Genomic DNA, 16,557 nt, shown 5'->3' with positions numbered 1-16,557 from the left:
GTCAGATAACGGTCCAGAGTTTACTTCTCAGATTTCTCAAAATCTGTCTAAAGCGCTCGGGATCCCCTGGAATTTTCATATACCGTACCATCCTCAGTCGTCAGGTAAGGTAGAACGAACTAACCGCTCTTTAAAGGAAGCCCTCATTAAGATGTCACAAGAACTCCACCTCAACTGGGTAAGGCTCCTGCCTTTAGCTCTTTTCCGACTCCGAGCCCTTCCAAGGGGCCCCCTCCTCATCTCACCCTTTGAACTCATGTATGGGCGGCTGGTCTTAACCCCCGGCTTTTCATCAGAGACTTCCCCCCTTCCTGACCACCTGCTCACTCCCCTCCTGTTCCACTTACGCTCACTACTATGGGACTTCACAGATCACTCACTACCTCGACCATGTGCTAATACATGTCCGCCGCCAGTTAAAATAGGGGATGAGGTATTACTCTCACCCCCAGGCCAGCGCCCTTCACCCCTTTCCCCTAAATGGCAGGGCCCTTTCAAAGTAATTCTTTTAACTCCCACAGCTGCCAAGCTTAAAGGAATTCCTCATTGGATTCACCTGTCACATCTTAAACCGTTTATCTCCACAGCTCAAGATAATCCTTCATACACGGTGACTCAAACCGGACCCTGTACTCTTAAGTTCCAAAGGACGCCGGATTCAGCCCCCCTACTACAGTCTAAGGACAACAATGGTCCCGATCCGTCGCTGTGTTAACACACCCTCCCTTCTTTAAATTCATAAATAACCGTCTAGCTGTCGTTACAGGTACCCCCAACAAATACGAAGACAAGTGGTAAGCAGATTCTCCTCTACAAAGCTCTTACGTAACAGGTCAGCCGCTGACTGCAGCAGCGGCCCCTGAAATGTTAAGAGATGTATGGTTAGAATCTATTTCTTTTAAGACAGTTTCCTTAAGCTCCGGGATGCCAGCCCAACGGATCAAACACAAAGGAATAAGTATCACTTAATTTTTTTTATCATTTCTTAACCCCGGACATCCTAAGACCCTCTCCCCCCCCCTTCACCCCAGCTCTCCCAAAATCCCCCCCCTTTTAATTTTTTTTCTTTTACTAATGCAACTTTTGCCTTCCAGCATCTTAATGATGACCCAGCTACTCAGGAAAAGCCACACAGATCTCTTCAATCAGCCACCTCAGACGACAGCCAGGACTTCAAACATCAGTGACCAACTACACCAGCCAGCAACCCTGGACATCATTGACCAACTACACCAGCGACCTCAAACGCCAATGGGACATTGCCAAGATAATCGGACATTCCCTGGACCCCTCAACGCCCAAAGTCAGCAGGAAGCAGCCATGAGAGACTGGACTACGCCCCCATTCCCTACCCTTTAAGGTCCCCCAATTTTTTTTTTTAATCAAACCAAAAGGGTGAAATGTTGTTCCCTTGCAACACTACAACTCCCAACATCCCTCTGGACTCCAGCGCACGGCAAGCGCGGGACACATTTCCCAGAAGCCTTTGCATCCTCTGTTAAAAGCAAGGACAAGCCACAAGTTCGCCCCTTTTATTATCCCTTCCCTTTGTCCCTTCCTTTCACTTTTCCTAGTGTGTTTTCCCCTCCCATTAAAAAGTGTACCACGTGGTACCGCCGCGTGTCTGTGTCTTTTCCCTGCGTAATCGTCTTTACCCCCATAGGACAAACAGGAATTAAGAACAACAAAAGCACTGCACATGCTCATCATGTCAATTAAAGGGACCATCCTGAGGGTCTCCAGACCCAGCAACCACTGAGAGGTCAGAGAATTCCTGGATTCTGTAGGCTCTGGATCCCTGGGTTTGTTGAATTAGCTCAGCCCCTGTATGAGGCCACAAGGAGGGGAAAGACTCCCCTTGTTTGGACCCCACAGATGGAAAAGGCCTTCAGTGAAATTAAGGCAGCTCTACCGAATACACCTGCTCTGGCACTACCAAATCTACCAGATGTCACCAAACCATTCTATGTGTTTATGGATGAAAAGAAGGGAACAGTCAAAGGGGTATTGATGCAAGCCATAAAAATGGCTAGCGGCCTTCTTGTCCAAAAGCTGGATCCAGTGGCCTCTGGTTAGCCTCCTTGCCTCTGCATAATCGCAACAACGGCTTTTGAGTTAAAGACCCAGACAAACTAACACTTAAAGTGGACACCCCCATGCTATGAAGGGGGTCCTTAAACATCCTCCTGATAGATGGCTTCCTAACGCTGGGCTGACTCATGATCAGGCTTTGCTCTTAACCCACCCAGGATCAAATACACCCACAGCGGTGCCTTTGAACCCTACCATCCTGCTCCCAGACCCGAACCTGGATCAGCCTCTCCACGATTGTCTGGACATCCTGAGCCATTTCCGTGGGATCAGACCAGACCTCAAGGGCATTCCTTTGTCAAGGGCTGAGGTAACATGGTATAGAGATGGCAGTAGCTTCATCTACATGGTATCAGATATGCACTGATAACTCTAAGAAATGCAATGCAGTTGGGAAAGGGTAAAAAAAAGACTTAATGTCTGTACCAACAGCAAGTATGTTTGCCATGCTACATGTCCATGGTGCCGTCTACAGGGAGAGGAGATTGTTGACTACAGAAGACTATTAAAAACAAACAGGACATTTTAGACCTCTTACAGGCCATTTGGCTACCAAGACATAGCTGTCATCCACTGCTCTGGGCACCAGGGAAAAAAGACTCAATCTCAAGGGTAAACAGTTGGGTGGACGAGGCAGCGAAGGAGGCTGCCCTCCAGACAGCAGCCATCCTGCTGGCCATACCAAAGATGGTGACACCCACTTTGCCAGAATTTCCAGCCTACGCTGGTCAAGAACTCAAAAAAAAAAAAAATCCACTTATGCACAAAAACTTACAAAAAGGAAGGATGGCTTAGGACCCTGGGTAAACGGATCATGCTCCTATCAGACTTTGCCACTCAACTAGTTTGATCAATACACCAAAGCACTCACTTGGGAAAAAGGAAAACTGCAGGACCTCTTGAGAAGAGCACCTCTTAAGGTCTTTGACCTTAAGGCCAAAACAGCAGAAGCTGTAGGCCAATGTCCCACAAACTGTCTCGTCAGTGCAAAGAGTGGAGGCAGAAAAACTTGGCGCCAATTGGCTGACTGACTTCACAGAGGTAAATCCAGGCTTGTATGACTATAAGTATTTGCTAGTTTTTATAAATACCTGTTCAGGATGAACTGAGACTTTCTCAGCTAAGCACAAGACACTGCCATGATGATCAAGAAGCTATTGTAAGAGATTATTCCGAGGTGGGGCCTTCCTGTGCTCTAGGGCTCAGGTAACAGACCTGCATTCATCTCCCAGGTAACACAAACACTAGGAAAGGCTATGGGGACTAAACTGAAATTTCATTGTGCTCATCGTCCCCAATGTTCAGGCCAGGTAAAACGGATAAACTGGATGCTAAAGGAGACCTTAACCAAATTAACCCCTGAGACCGGCAGTGACTGGGTGTTTCTCCTCCCCTTTGCTCTCTACAAGGTTTGCGGTTCTTCTTATACCCTAGACCTGACCCCATTTGAGGTCACGTACATCAGGTCACCACCCACTCAGCCTAATCTTAGGGCAGAATTACTGGCTGACTTTGATGACCAATGATTTCTTTCCTCCCTACAAGTTCTGTCTCAGGTGTGGAAACAACTCTGGCCTCAGCTGTGTGCAGTCTGTGAGAAGACATCAACTCTTGTGCCCCACAGGTTCTTCTGGTCAGGGGACCTGATGATCGTCACAGATCTCTATGGCTCCGCCGATGGTTCTGAGACAGCCGTACAAGCCTACAGATCCAGAGAAAGCATCTCCAAGATTTGAGATGACCCACTACTCGAGGGGAGGGGGATGAAAAGGGTGGAAGGAGGGGCAGTAGAGCAGAGTCCTGGTACAGACCAGATCTTAGTTTCACTCACTAAAATGGGACAGAGCTGAGCAAGCAGGTCTCATAAAAACTGCAACTTATGGGTGACCGTCAGCAAACACCCCCAAAGCCCCTCCGCTAGCTCAGCAGACACGCCCCAGACTTCTGCAGGCTAAAGATAGCTTTCCCTACCTTGTCATTGGGAGGTCCCTAACCACTAGGACCTTCCACCAATCAGCCCCCATACTAATCTTTCCTCCACCAATCAGCCCAAGATTAATCCCTCCTCTCTGGAATTCCCCTAACTCCACTTAAAAGGAGCTTATGATCTTCTTTAGGGGTCGCGAATTGCCAGCCCAATGTTGGAATCAACAAAGCACTCTTGATATTGCAAACGTGGATGTTAGGCTTCTCTGGGGGCTTCTCGCAGACTCTAACAAAAACCAATAAACGTTACCACCACTTCAGTTTCTCCATGACAGAGATGTCTGTCACCCTCTACTACACATGTGGCTCAAGGAAGGAAAGTTCAGTCTCATATTCGATGGAGTAACATTTTGAAGTCATGGGCAGATGGCCATGCTGGCACACAGCTTTAATCCCAACCCTTGGGAGGCAGAGGCAGGGGGATCCCTGGGAGTTTGAGGCCAGCCTGTGCTACAGAGCAAATTCCAGGACAGGCAAGACTGTTGACACAGAGAAACCCTGTCTTGAAAAATAACAACAACAAACTAAAGCCAAGTGTAGAAGGCAAATCTCCCAAAACCTCAACCTTAAATTCCACCTTTTACATTTCTTGAAGAGTGGATAAAAGGGAAAGAATTAGGTGCTGAGCTACAGTCCTGTAAACCAGAGCTGGGAGGGCAGAGACACGGAGACAGGAGCCAGCCGGGCTACATAGATGCAACCTCAAAAACAGCAACGAAGAAATGAGAGGAAATGGATTCATTCTCAACAGGGGGCCGGTCAGACTCTTCCACAGCCCAAGTCCACCCAGAGGAACAGCGCAGACCTCCCCAGTTCACTGCAGGCTCTGAGCACACTTTGGGGGACCCTCCGGTGTGCCCTGAGTTGCACATTGCTTCCCTCTGTGGTCACTGAGCACACTTTGGGGGACCCTCTGGTGTGCCCTGAGTTGCACATTGCTTCCCTCTGTGGTCACTGAGCACACTTTGGGGGACCCTCCGGTGTGCCCTGAGTTGCACATTGCTTCCCTCTGTGGTCACTGAGGGAAGGGTTCTGTTCCTTTCCTTTCTCCCTTCTCATCCTTCCAAGTGCCAGAGCATGGCACTTGTTTCCTCTAGTCCTCAACTGACTTCCTGTGAGTACCATTAACTTCTTTGGGGGGCTAGTGGAACTTTAAATGCCATTTAAATGGAGGGCTGAGTAGATGGCTCGGTGGTCACAGGCACCTGCCTCTGAACCTGATAACCTGAGTTTGATTCCCAGGACCCACATGGTGGAAAGAGAGCATCAACTCCACCAAAAGCTGTCCTCAGAGCTTTATGTGCACACTATGGCTCTCTCTCTCTCTCTCTCTCTCTCTCTCTCTCTCTCTCTCTCTTTCTCACACACACACACACACACACACACACACACACTCACACACACACAAATGTAAAATAAATATTTGAGGGGAGAACTGGAGAGGTATCTCAGCAATTAAGAATACTTGATGTTTTTCAAGGCTATTTCTCCGGATGTCCCCATTTTTTTTTTTTACTTTTTTTTACATTTAAATAAAAAAAACCTTAAATGAATGAAATAAAGTTTTAGAGGCTCTTACACTCACAGTGAATTCCAGCAATAGTCTAGCTAATCCATTTATTCATATGTATGACAAGCATTTGGTGAATTTAAATTTGCAATTGGGGGTGTGTGGAAATTTGGCTCAGTAGGTTAGAGTGTTTGCTCCTATGCATGAATTACTGGGTTCTATGCCCAACTCTACATAAGTGTTGGGGTGTCTCCATCCTATCTTAGCATAGAGGAGGTAGAGGGCATAGGGTCAGAAGTTCAAGGTCGTCCTCCACTGCAAAGCTAGTCTGAGACAAGCCTGGGCTGCTTGAGACCTCATCTCAAAATACAAAACAACAACAATAAAGCAGAAACCCACATCTGGCAGAAATCATTGTTGGGGTGCAAGAATTATAACCCAGAACCAGTCTCATGAGGACGTCAGTCAAACCAGGAGTCTCCAAAGATCTCCTGGGGCAAGGTCTTCTCTAAGGAGCAGAAGGCAGCCCTGAGGCTGAGGAGGTCAGGATCAGGCTTCCCGGCAACCACCAGGTACCTGCTTATCCTGTCCCCAAGCCCAGCTGCTGATATGAAGCTACTTCATGACCCATTGACCACGAGATGTGGCCGTCAACAGCCCCGCTGAGGCGTGAAGAGCAGGTGGCCGGGAGGCCCAGAGGCCTGGACTCCAGAACACTACAGCCTTCCACCTGAGAGCAAGCAATTCTCCTGAGGCCAGAGCACCTATGGGGCACCATGCCCTGGGCAAGGCAGACCTTGGCACTCATGAGGCCAGCCTTTTAGCAGAGATAGCAGACATGGGGTCACACAGCCAGAGGAACCTTGAATGACCACCAAGTGAGATGCTTGGGGAATATTGTGAACCCTCATTGAAAATGTTGCTGCATAGAATTTAGACCAGAACTGCCAGGTGTGTATATAGGTGAAACAGAAATTAAAAATAAATTATGGATTTGTGGATGGAAACTGGGTCTTGTGTAAGCTAGGGAAGTACTCAACCACTGAAGCGCATTCCTAGTCCCTCACTGGGGGATTCTAGGCAGGGGCTCTACCACTGAGCCTCACCCCAGCCCCTCACTGGGGGATTCTAGGCAGGTGGTGAACCACAGAGCCATATCTCCAGTTCTGTCATCAGTTTTTATTTAGAGACAGTGTCATTAAGTTCCCGAGGCTGAACCTGAACTCACTCAGCAGCCCAGGTTGGTCTTGAACTTGTGATGCTCCTACATCAACTTCCAGAACAACTGGAATTACAGGTTACAGCACCAGGCCCAGGCTTAGGCCACTAAGTGATTCTTTTACTGTCAACCTATGAATGACAGCTTGCACCTGTTTTGGTTACTGAAGTCATCAGAATGCCTTTTTAATTAATTAATTAATTTTACCTAGGAGCGAATTTATAAAGCTCAGTTCATCTGGCACTGGGGCAGATCCCGCTCTGCGTGGGTGGGTTTGAACAGGCAGTGAATGAGTCAGAAGGGCACAATGTTGTGCCTCATGAACCCTGCCTCTTTAAGGTCTTCAACCAAGCCAGTCATACTCCCATCCCTCCTCTGGACACCCTCACCTCCTGCAGACCATCATAGGATGCTCCATCAGCTGCTCATCCAAGCTGCTAGGATCTCCTGCTAATGACCGCCCCGCCCTTCTCTGCCTTCCAGCTCACTGCCCATCCTGGGCATCATCTAATAGCCCTACAAGGGACCTCATGAGCCTCAGAGAAATTCGGCAGCACCAAGAGGTGAGTCCTGTTATTGAAGGCTACTCTCTTCTCTGGGAGACTGTGCCAGGATGTTCCCTGAGGTGTTATACACTGCTGGGCATAGGCCCTATGGCCCTGTTGAGGGAGCTGCGGGCTTCTTCCCACAGCCTGTCTCCTGGCCGCCTGGCTAACTTATGCCCCGAAATAACAACACACAAATTGTATTCATTTAAACACTGCCTGGTCCATTAGCTCTGGCTTCTTACTGGCTAATTCTTACATCTCAATTACCCATGTCTATTAATGTGTGTAGCACCCCAAGGTGCACTTACCAGGAAGATTCTAGCCTACATCCATCCTGGGTTGGAGCTTCATCGTGTCTGCCCCAGAGAGAAGAGCTATTGAGTCTGAGCTCACTTCCTCTTCCTCCCAGCATTCTATTCTATTTACTCCGCCTACCTAATTTGCTGTCCTATCAGTGCCAAGGCAGTTTCTTTATTTAACCAATGACCTTCCTCCATCATTTCCCCTTTTTCTGTTTAAACAAAAAGGAAGGAAGGCTTTAACTTTAACATAGCAAAATTACATATAACAAAACAGTTATCAAGCAGTATTTACAGTTACAATGTTTATATCTATTTAATCTTTTATCATAACAAAGGAAAACAACTATAACTATCTATCTATTCTTCAACTGCATCAAAGACTCCAAAAGGATATAGTATTACCTAAGTAAACAAGAAGTAAGCAACTTTCAAAACTCTAGAAATGACAGAGACATCTTGCTGCCTGGACAGTCACCCAAAGTTCCTCTGTATCCATCTTCGACCTACAGGCCCATAGTATCCAGCAGACTTTTTCCATGAAGCAGGAAATTTCAAAGGCAGTTCAGTCACTATCTGCTGTGTCCTGCAGAGTGTCTCGCAGACTCTTTCATGAATCAGGAATCCCGATAGATCATCTCACCTTTAGGCAAGTTCAGCAGTCCTCTCTCTGCGGGTTCTCTGTGTCCAGTTTATGCAATAGTCCAGGCAAGAGCAGTTTCTTGCCCAAATGGCTATCAAACTCCATAAGGATCCTCTTCGATGCCCATCTTCCTCTTGAAGTAGATTGGTGCTGCCAGGAGCAGAGTGTCTCATTGTCATGAAAAGCCCTAAGTTATTAAAACATTTAAAAATGCCATATTTTGTAGTCTTTGAAAGATATGAAAAATGTCTATCTAAAATATATCTACGTACATCTAGAAAATCTAACTAACATGACTACAAAGTTGACTATTATTAATGATTATCCATTAACAACCTATATACATTACATTTTTAAATGAACTACACAATCACAATACCTTCGCCAAGGTCAGAAATACAAATACATATAACAAGATTGACCTTAAATTTATATCAATAAAGTCAAAGCCATATCAATGCAAATTATTCATATCTCTATCATATCCCCCTTTAAATGTAAAAGAACATTTATAAACAATATTTGGGAACATGGGCGCAGTTTTTTCCTCTTGAAACTGCTTCCTGCTGTATGGGAGCATTGTTAATCAGGTCTTTTATGATGTAACCTGTGTGCTAGATTCATGTCAGTTGGCAGTTAAGTGAAGTGATTTTTTTGAGGGTGTTCACAGCAACCCTTCAGGAGGGTGTGGTCCATCATACCATATTGGGATAGAAGCAATCCACAGGATCTCATCCTCTGTGAAAACAAAAGAAGAAACTCTTTTCCAAATCATCATGTTCTTATATCCAAATTCTGAAATCATACCCTTACGATATCCATTCTGGTCTAGCTTGGCAGCCCATATAATGAAATGTCTCTCTGTACTTAGCTCCTTCACACTCAAAAATTTTAAAGAAAACACAATGTACATAATCCAGACTCTCTGTGAATTTTCCATTTTTGTGCAGCTTTATTTTAACCTCTATTTCGTTTATTTTTACTTTTTGACTTTTTGAGACAGGTTCTCTGTATATCTTTGTCCTGGAATAACTCTGTAGACCAGGCTGTCCTTGAACTCTCAGAGATCTGTCTGTCTCTGCCTCCCAGGCATTGGGATTAAAGGCGTGTGCTACCACATCTTGAAGTCACAGAGGTCAATCTCCCTCTGCCTCCCAAAGGTTGGGATTAAAGGTGTGTACTACCACACCCAACTACTCTCTTTCTTCCTTTTTTTTTTGTTTTTTTACTTTAAAAACTAACTTTTAACCTGCATATATTTTTTTAAATATTTATTTATTTATTATGTATACAATATTCTGTTTGCTTGTATGTCTGCAGGCTAGAAGAGGGCACCAGACCTCATTACAGATGGTTGTGAGCCACCATGTGGTTGCTGGGAATTGAACTCAGGACCTTTGGAAGAGCAGGCAATGCTCTTAACCTCTGAGCCATCTCTCCAGCCCCGCCTGCATATATTTTTAACACACTGTAAATCATTTAGAGGTTTTCTTCAACTTTGAATCTTTCTTTTACTGTATATGTCTCTTTTTTGACCACATGAGTCTTTAATTTACCAAGCATTAATGGTAGGACTAAAGCTGTGGCTTTGGCGGCTGGATCCAGCCCATTCCTTAGCTTTCCAGCCTCATTGCAGAGATACCAGCTGTAGCCATTTTTATTGCCACAACTCTATGGTGTTTCAGGGTCCTTGCCAGCAAGCACGCTGCAACAGTGTTCAGCAACACTCAAAAGCTCTGTAGTCAGGACTGCCTGCTTGAAAGAGTCAGAGTTTGCCCTGGCCGGATGGCCCAGAAAACCGGCATTTTAAAACAGCACAACTTTTTTTCCAGCTACAGCTGAAAACGAACAAGCATTCAGGCAGCTTTTATCAACACCATTTAAGTGTTTCGTGGCAGGACCTCTTAAGAGCTGCAGGGTTTTGCAGCTGAAGCTGAGTCAGGAAGCCTCTCTTAGATGAGAGCACTTGCTTGCCTCAGGCAAGCAGAGCAGACCCGAGAAATTGCTGCTACCAAGAAAACATGCTTTACTCTATTCTTTCCCAAGCTTTCTCAGGCTTTCTGTGGACTCAGTCACCTTATGGCCCTATAGCCCTATGGCAGCTGATGTTTCTTTGATTTCTCTCTGTGTGTTTGTCTGCACTAGACCTCATTACAGATGGTTGTGAGCCATTATGTGGTAGTCAGGAATCGAACTCAGGACCTTTGGAAGGGCAGGCAATGCTCTTAACCACTGAACCATCTCTCCAGCTCCTTCTTCCTGTTGCCAGAAGAGGGCACCAGACTTCATTACAGATGGTTGTGAGTCATTATGTGGTTGCCAGGAATTGAAAACAGGATGTTTGGAAGAGCAGACAATGTTCTTAACCACTGAGCCATCTCTCCAGCCCCTTCTTTCTGTTGCCCCTTTTTCCAACTCAGGTAGACATGCATTCAGCCTGGTTCTGACCTCTTTCTGCTCCTCTCTTCCCAGAGTCTATGAGAACAGAAGTCACCTCAGCTCTGGAACCTTCTATCTTTTCCTATTACACCGAATCATTATCTTCCCCTTAAGAGACGGTACTGTGGAGGACAGCTGGGGACTGAGAGGACTCCTCGATTCTGCTTAGGGCTGTGGCTCTCCAGCCCCCATTTCCTCTTGTGGTCCTTGGCATCATCAATGGCGTTGGGACTGACTTCTGGTGCTCTGGGCAGTAGGGACACCAGTGTGAGGTTCAAGAACCTTCTTTCCTCTGCTGATGAACTGAGAACAGTAAGCAGGAGCAACAGAGGCCAGCACCCATCGCACCGTGCTCCATGGCCCTGCCCCCACAGCTCTCCTTTGTCCTCTATGTGTCTGCTTTTGCTCTGGGCTTCCCGCTGAATTTGTTGGCCATCCGAGGTGCAGTGGCCCACGCAAGACTGCGTCTCACCCCCAGCCTGGTCTATGCGCTCCACCTGAGCTGCTCTGACCTCCTCCTGGCCATCACTCTACCCCTGAAGGCTGTGGAGGCCCTGGCTTCTGGGGCCTGGCCACTGCCACTCCCCCTCTGCCCTGTCTTTGTCGTGGCCCACTTTGCTCCACTCTATGCGGGTGGAGGCTTCCTGGCAGCTCTCAGTGCTGGTCGCTACCTGGGGGCTGCCTTCCCCTTCGGGTACCAAGCTATTCGGAGGCCCCGCTATTCCTGGGGTGTGTGTGTGGCTATATGGGCCCTTGTCCTCTGCCACCTGGGCCTGGTCTTTGGCTTGGAGGCTCCTGGAGGCTGGCTGAACAATGCCACCGGTTCTCTGGGAATTAACATAGCCGTGAATGGTTCCCCGGTCTGCCTGGAAGCCTGGGATCCCAACTCGGCCCGCCCTGCCCGCCTCAGTTTCTCCATCCTGCTCTTCTTTCTGCCCTTGGTCATCACTGCCTTCTGTTACGTGGGCTGCCTCCGGGCCCTGGCCCACTCAGGCCTGAGCCACAAGCGGAAGCTCAGGGCAGCTTGGGTGGCTGGGGGAGCCCTTCTCACACTGCTGCTCTGCTTGGGGCCCTACAATGCCTCCAATGTGGCTAGTTTCATAAACCCAGACTTAGGAGGCTCCTGGAGGAAGTTGGGGCTCATCACAGGGGCCTGGAGTGTGGTGCTCAACCCACTGGTCACCGGCTACTTGGGAAAAGGTCCTGGCCGGGGGACAGTCCGTATTTCAAGGACTCACGGAGGAACAATTCAGAAGTAGCATCCACCTCTGGGGGCAAGGGCCATTGAGTAGAATTGAATATGTCTGCCATGCCCCCAAGGAGCATCCGGGTCTAAAGCCATCACAGAAACCACTCATGGGAAGGACCGCACCTGGAGAGAACAGTGTCCTTGTACAAAGAAGAGAGTGAAGGTCAAGAACTAGGGGCCAGTATACCTGCCTGATACATCCCAGCTTGCCTCCTACTGCTTCTGACACTTATGTCCTAACTACCTGCCCGCCTAGGCTGTGCGCAACCCCACACTCCTGGAGATGAGGAAGAGGCTTGCTTCTGCTCAGGAGCATCACCACCATCCTGATCTGATTTTGGAGTATTTCTCTGAAATAACTTCTGAGGGAAGAGCATTTTCATTTCTGAAGGAGACATCATGATCCTGCCAACATTCTTTGGAACCACTAGAGGGCAGCATTCAAGTTGACGGCGGAAAGCAGGCTGGAGAGTTGCAGGGCTTTTGTGGACTGACCTGCATGCAGCTTCAAACTGTGTCTCGTCTTTCCAGTTGTCTCATTTCATACTCCTACAACCCTCCCGAGAAGAGTAGCCTCACCCCTGTGTGTGTGTGTGTCTGTGTGTGTGTGTGTGCGCGCGTGTGTCTGTATGTGTGTGTGTGTGCGCGCGCGTGCGCGGGTGCGTGTGTGTGTGTGTGTGTGTGTGTGTGTGTGTGTGTCAGAGCTTTGCACCTGCTAGGCTAGTGCTCTATGGTTGAGCTATGTCCCCAGGTAACCCCTTTCCCTTATGTTTTAACAGTAGGTGTGGTAGTAGCCAGGTTGGGCTTGAACTCCTGGACTCAAGTGATTACCCTGCCTCAGCCTCCAGAGAAGGTGAGGCTGTTGGCACAGGTTACAGTTGCCCAGCTCACACAAGCTGTTGATCCAGCCAGGTGTCTGTTGTCCAAAGGACAGGTTGCACAGACACAATGGCAACAGAGGGAGCCAAAAGCAATGAGAGTCTGTGGCCTGTTTGCTCTTTCAGCCCTGGGGAACCTCTATTCTGATTTGAGCAGTCTCCATCACAGACTCCCCCTGCAGCTCTGTGGTGGACGAGGAATGTCTTCCCTAGTCACCCCATACTGCAGTGATGACCACCTTCATTTTGGGGGAGGTCAAGAAGCTTTCTTGATGACCCCCAGAAAAGATGGGGTGGGGCGGGGTCCTTCCAAGCAGGACCCCTACGGCTTAGTGGACATCTTGAAAACCTTGTGGTTCATTTGGAGAAAGAGAAGAAGTACACCCCAGTCCACAAGAGAGAGGACAGAGGAGAACTTCATGAAGAAGACAGGCACTGGGCATCTCTGATGGGGCCAGGTGTCAGAATCAAGCTTCTTCTCAAGACAGTAGAACTTCCAATGAGCAACAGCATAGTGGTCAGAGCGCACGAACTGGTTCACACAAATTATCTCTTTGGGCGAGTGGATCTCTGAGTGTTCAGAGCAAGCCTGCTCTATACAGTGAATTCCAGGACAGGTAGGGTTACATAGTGAGACCCCCGTCTCAAAAGAAAAAAGAAAAAAAGTAAAAGATCTCCCAGTATCCCTTGGTACCTGTGGCTCTTCTCAGCTCTCCCAGCATCTCAGTACTTGTGGCTGCTCCCAGCTCTCCCATCATCCCTCAGTACTTGTGGCTGCTCCCAGCTCTTCTCACCTGGCCTGGTCTCCAACATAAACCTCACTACCTGGGGCTGGGCTTCTGCTTCCCTTCTCCCCATCATGATTCCTGAATAAGGCAGTCATTTTGGCTACATCAGTCTCTTGGTCAGCGGCTCCTCTCTTTCTCTGTCTCCCCACCCCTCCTCTCGTGGTCTGGTTTAGTCTACCAAGCCATGTTCAACCAGGATTCCCCCCCCCCCCCCCCCACACACACCTGCCTGCTTTCTCCTTTACCTCGACAATAAAAACCCTCGCTATGCTTTAGGAGTAGTCACATCCTCCCCCTTTTATTTCATTTCTTCATTCACCATGCAAGCCAGAAATAGACATGACCCTGGGCAGTGGGGAAACCAGAGAATTTTAGTGACAGTTCATGAGTGCTGCCCTACTGCCTGCCCCTCCCAGCCTTCCCCTCCCCCCAGTGTTTGGAACCTGTGTTCCCACTGCCCTGGAGTATCTGCTGGGGGTGGGGCCACTGTCCCCAGTTGCCTGTTCTTTCTTCCACTCAGGGGTCAATCCAGTTCCTTCCCTGGGCCCACGAGGCCCTCGAGATCCACTGGCTCTGGCTTCCTCCACCAGGCCCACCACCCTGACTCCCAACTAGATCTCTTGGTCATCCAATGCCCCCAGGAGATGGAGCTTCCTTTTTATTTATTTATTTATTTTTTATTTTTTTATTTTTTTTTTGGTTTTTCGAGACAGGGTTTCTCTGTGGCTTTGGAGCCTGTCCTGGAACTAGCTCTGTAGACCAGGCTGGTCTCGAACTCACAGAGATCCGCCTGCCTCTGCCTCCCGAGTGCTGGGATTAAAGGCGTGCGCCACCATCGCCCGGCTGGAGCTTCCTTTTTAGTATTGATGTCTTTATTTATCTCTCATTAAATGCAAACCCGGAAGCAATAAAAACTACTTGGCTCACTCACAGCAACCTGTTAACGAACTAACCAATATAATTCACACACCACAAAATCCATACACACTAAGTTCACAAGTCAGTTTTTAAAGTAAATTCACAGGGATGGATGCCATTTTCACCACCCCAGAAAGATTATTTTGTTTTCAATGTGTCCCTATTTCTCATCCCTGCCCCAGCCTTAGCTCCCATCATTAATCTACTTTGTGTTTTAAAATAGTTGCCTCTTCTGGACATTTCATGCAGATGAAACCATGTGAAGTTGGTGCTGTTGTATCTAACTTGCTTTACTCAGCATGTGTTTTAGGGTTCATCCATGTGGTGCGTTAAGCTGGTATCCTGATGCCTCGCGTGTGTCTGTCTATCTGAGGGGTCGTGGCCTGATATTTTCACTTCTGAGCCATGGTCGCTAGTGCTGTGATGAAGAAGATATATGAGCCAACATTCGTGATCACGCATCTATCTGTTCATGTCTCTGCAACAAGTACTCAGCGTGGAATTACTGGTATTGTGTAAACGTATGTTTAAGCTTGTAGAGAAACCACCAAATAGCTTTCCAGAGGGGCTACCCCATGGTGCCTTCTCCTCAGCGGTCAACAACGGCTTCGGTGTGTCTCCATCTTTGTCAGCACTTGGTTCTGTCTGGTTTGGTGCTATAGCCATTCTGGTGGGTGGGCATTGGTTTTGTGCTCTGCTCCATAAATATTCGAGAGAAGAGGTGTGCTGCCTCTGAGGATGAAAAGGGCTGGATGTGAAACACGACACACCCCACATCCCCACACCCCTCCCACCTCCACCCCATGGTGAAGCCTAACAAGGAGGGAGACCTGGAGAGTCACTTTCCTGTTGTGAATAGAAAGGATGTTGGATGTCAACAGTGGTCCCCTGAGGGCATGCTGTGGGTTATGCTGCAATCCTAGCTGCCTCCCCATCACATTCACCCATCATCCTGGATCCTTGCCTGTACCACAAGGTGCAAGGTTGGGCCAGGCTCTATTCTATGTGCTTAGCATGTTATAGTTTATTTGAGACAGGGCTTCATTAAGTCCAGGTTAGCCTCAAAGTGTGTGTAGCCAGGAGTTGATGATGACCTTGAACTCTTGATCCTGCTGATTCTTGTTCCTGATTACAGGTATGCACCACCACACCTGTTTTGTGTGCTGGGGCTCAAACTCTTGGCTTCATGCGTAAAAGGCAAGTGCTCTACCAACTGAGATACGGCTCAGTCTAAGTGTTCCTGCTACTGAGCTACCTAACTGGACCAGTGTGTAGGTTTTCATCTGTGAATCTGTGTTGTTACCTCTGTTTTATAGAGTAGGAGTCCCAGAGTTAGCAAGAAATAGCCAGCTGCAGAGCCAGCCGTCACTCCGTGCAGCCTACTTCCCACTCCGATGAGCCCTCGCTATGCCCATTCTAAAGAAGCATAACAAAGCCCAAGTAGAGGAGATGAAGTCAAAGTAGGAGGAAGAAAGGAGACTGTATACATGCAGCCATACACACAACCTTGGAATTTGTTCTTCTTCTGTTTTTCTTTTTTCTTTCTTTCTTTCTTTTTTTTTTTTTTTTTTGCATATGGACGCAGCCCAGCTAGCAGAGCTCAAAGCATCTTTTGTGCAGTTCTGCAATGAGTGACGTCATAGGCACCACTAAATCTTTATCATCTCGCTGGACAACTAGCTCACCGCCCAGTGCTGGAGGAGCCAGCGAGGTGCAGGGCAGCAGAGCGCTGGTTTTCCAATAAACTGGTGAGTACGGGCCTGGGGGTTCAAACAGGAGACAACTTGGTGATGTCTGCACCGGGTCGGGGACAGGAAAGGCAGGAAGGATGACCCTGCAGGGGAGAGCATGTGGTGACTGGGTTGTGGGGGTGGACAGTGATGGCAACACTCCAGCCTGGTGGGTAAGTCTCCTGGTGGAGGAACGGGAGACTTCCCGACTCCCCACATTATCTTCCTGTTCATCTCTGTCTCACCAGCATCCATAAAC

At 48.1% G+C, this 16,557-nt stretch overlaps 1 protein-coding gene across 1 annotated transcript; it reads left to right on the top strand.

Annotated features, from left to right (window-relative positions):
* Window positions 1–11,091: 11,091 nt before the first annotated feature.
* On the top strand, window positions 11,092–11,994 carry LOC121449027 (free fatty acid receptor 1-like). Its single transcript, XM_041653227.1, has one exon. The coding sequence runs from the start codon at window positions 11,092–11,094 to the stop codon at window positions 11,992–11,994; it is 903 nt and encodes a 300-aa protein (XP_041509161.1).
* Window positions 11,995–16,557: the final 4,563 nt, after the last annotated feature.

The sequence above is a fragment of the Microtus oregoni genome, unplaced genomic scaffold (genome assembly GCF_018167655.1).
Source record: "Microtus oregoni isolate MIOR12 unplaced genomic scaffold, Mior012 000006F_ref0000085, whole genome shotgun sequence".
NCBI classification, from domain to species: Eukaryota; Metazoa; Chordata; class Mammalia; order Rodentia; family Cricetidae; genus Microtus; species Microtus oregoni.
This window is presented reverse-complemented; position numbering and strand designations above follow the sequence as displayed.

Coding starts and splice junctions, on each gene's coding strand:
- LOC121449027 (XM_041653227.1), top strand. CDS start 11,092: ATGGCCCTGCCCCCACAGCTCTCCTTTGTCCTCTATGTGTCTGCTTTT.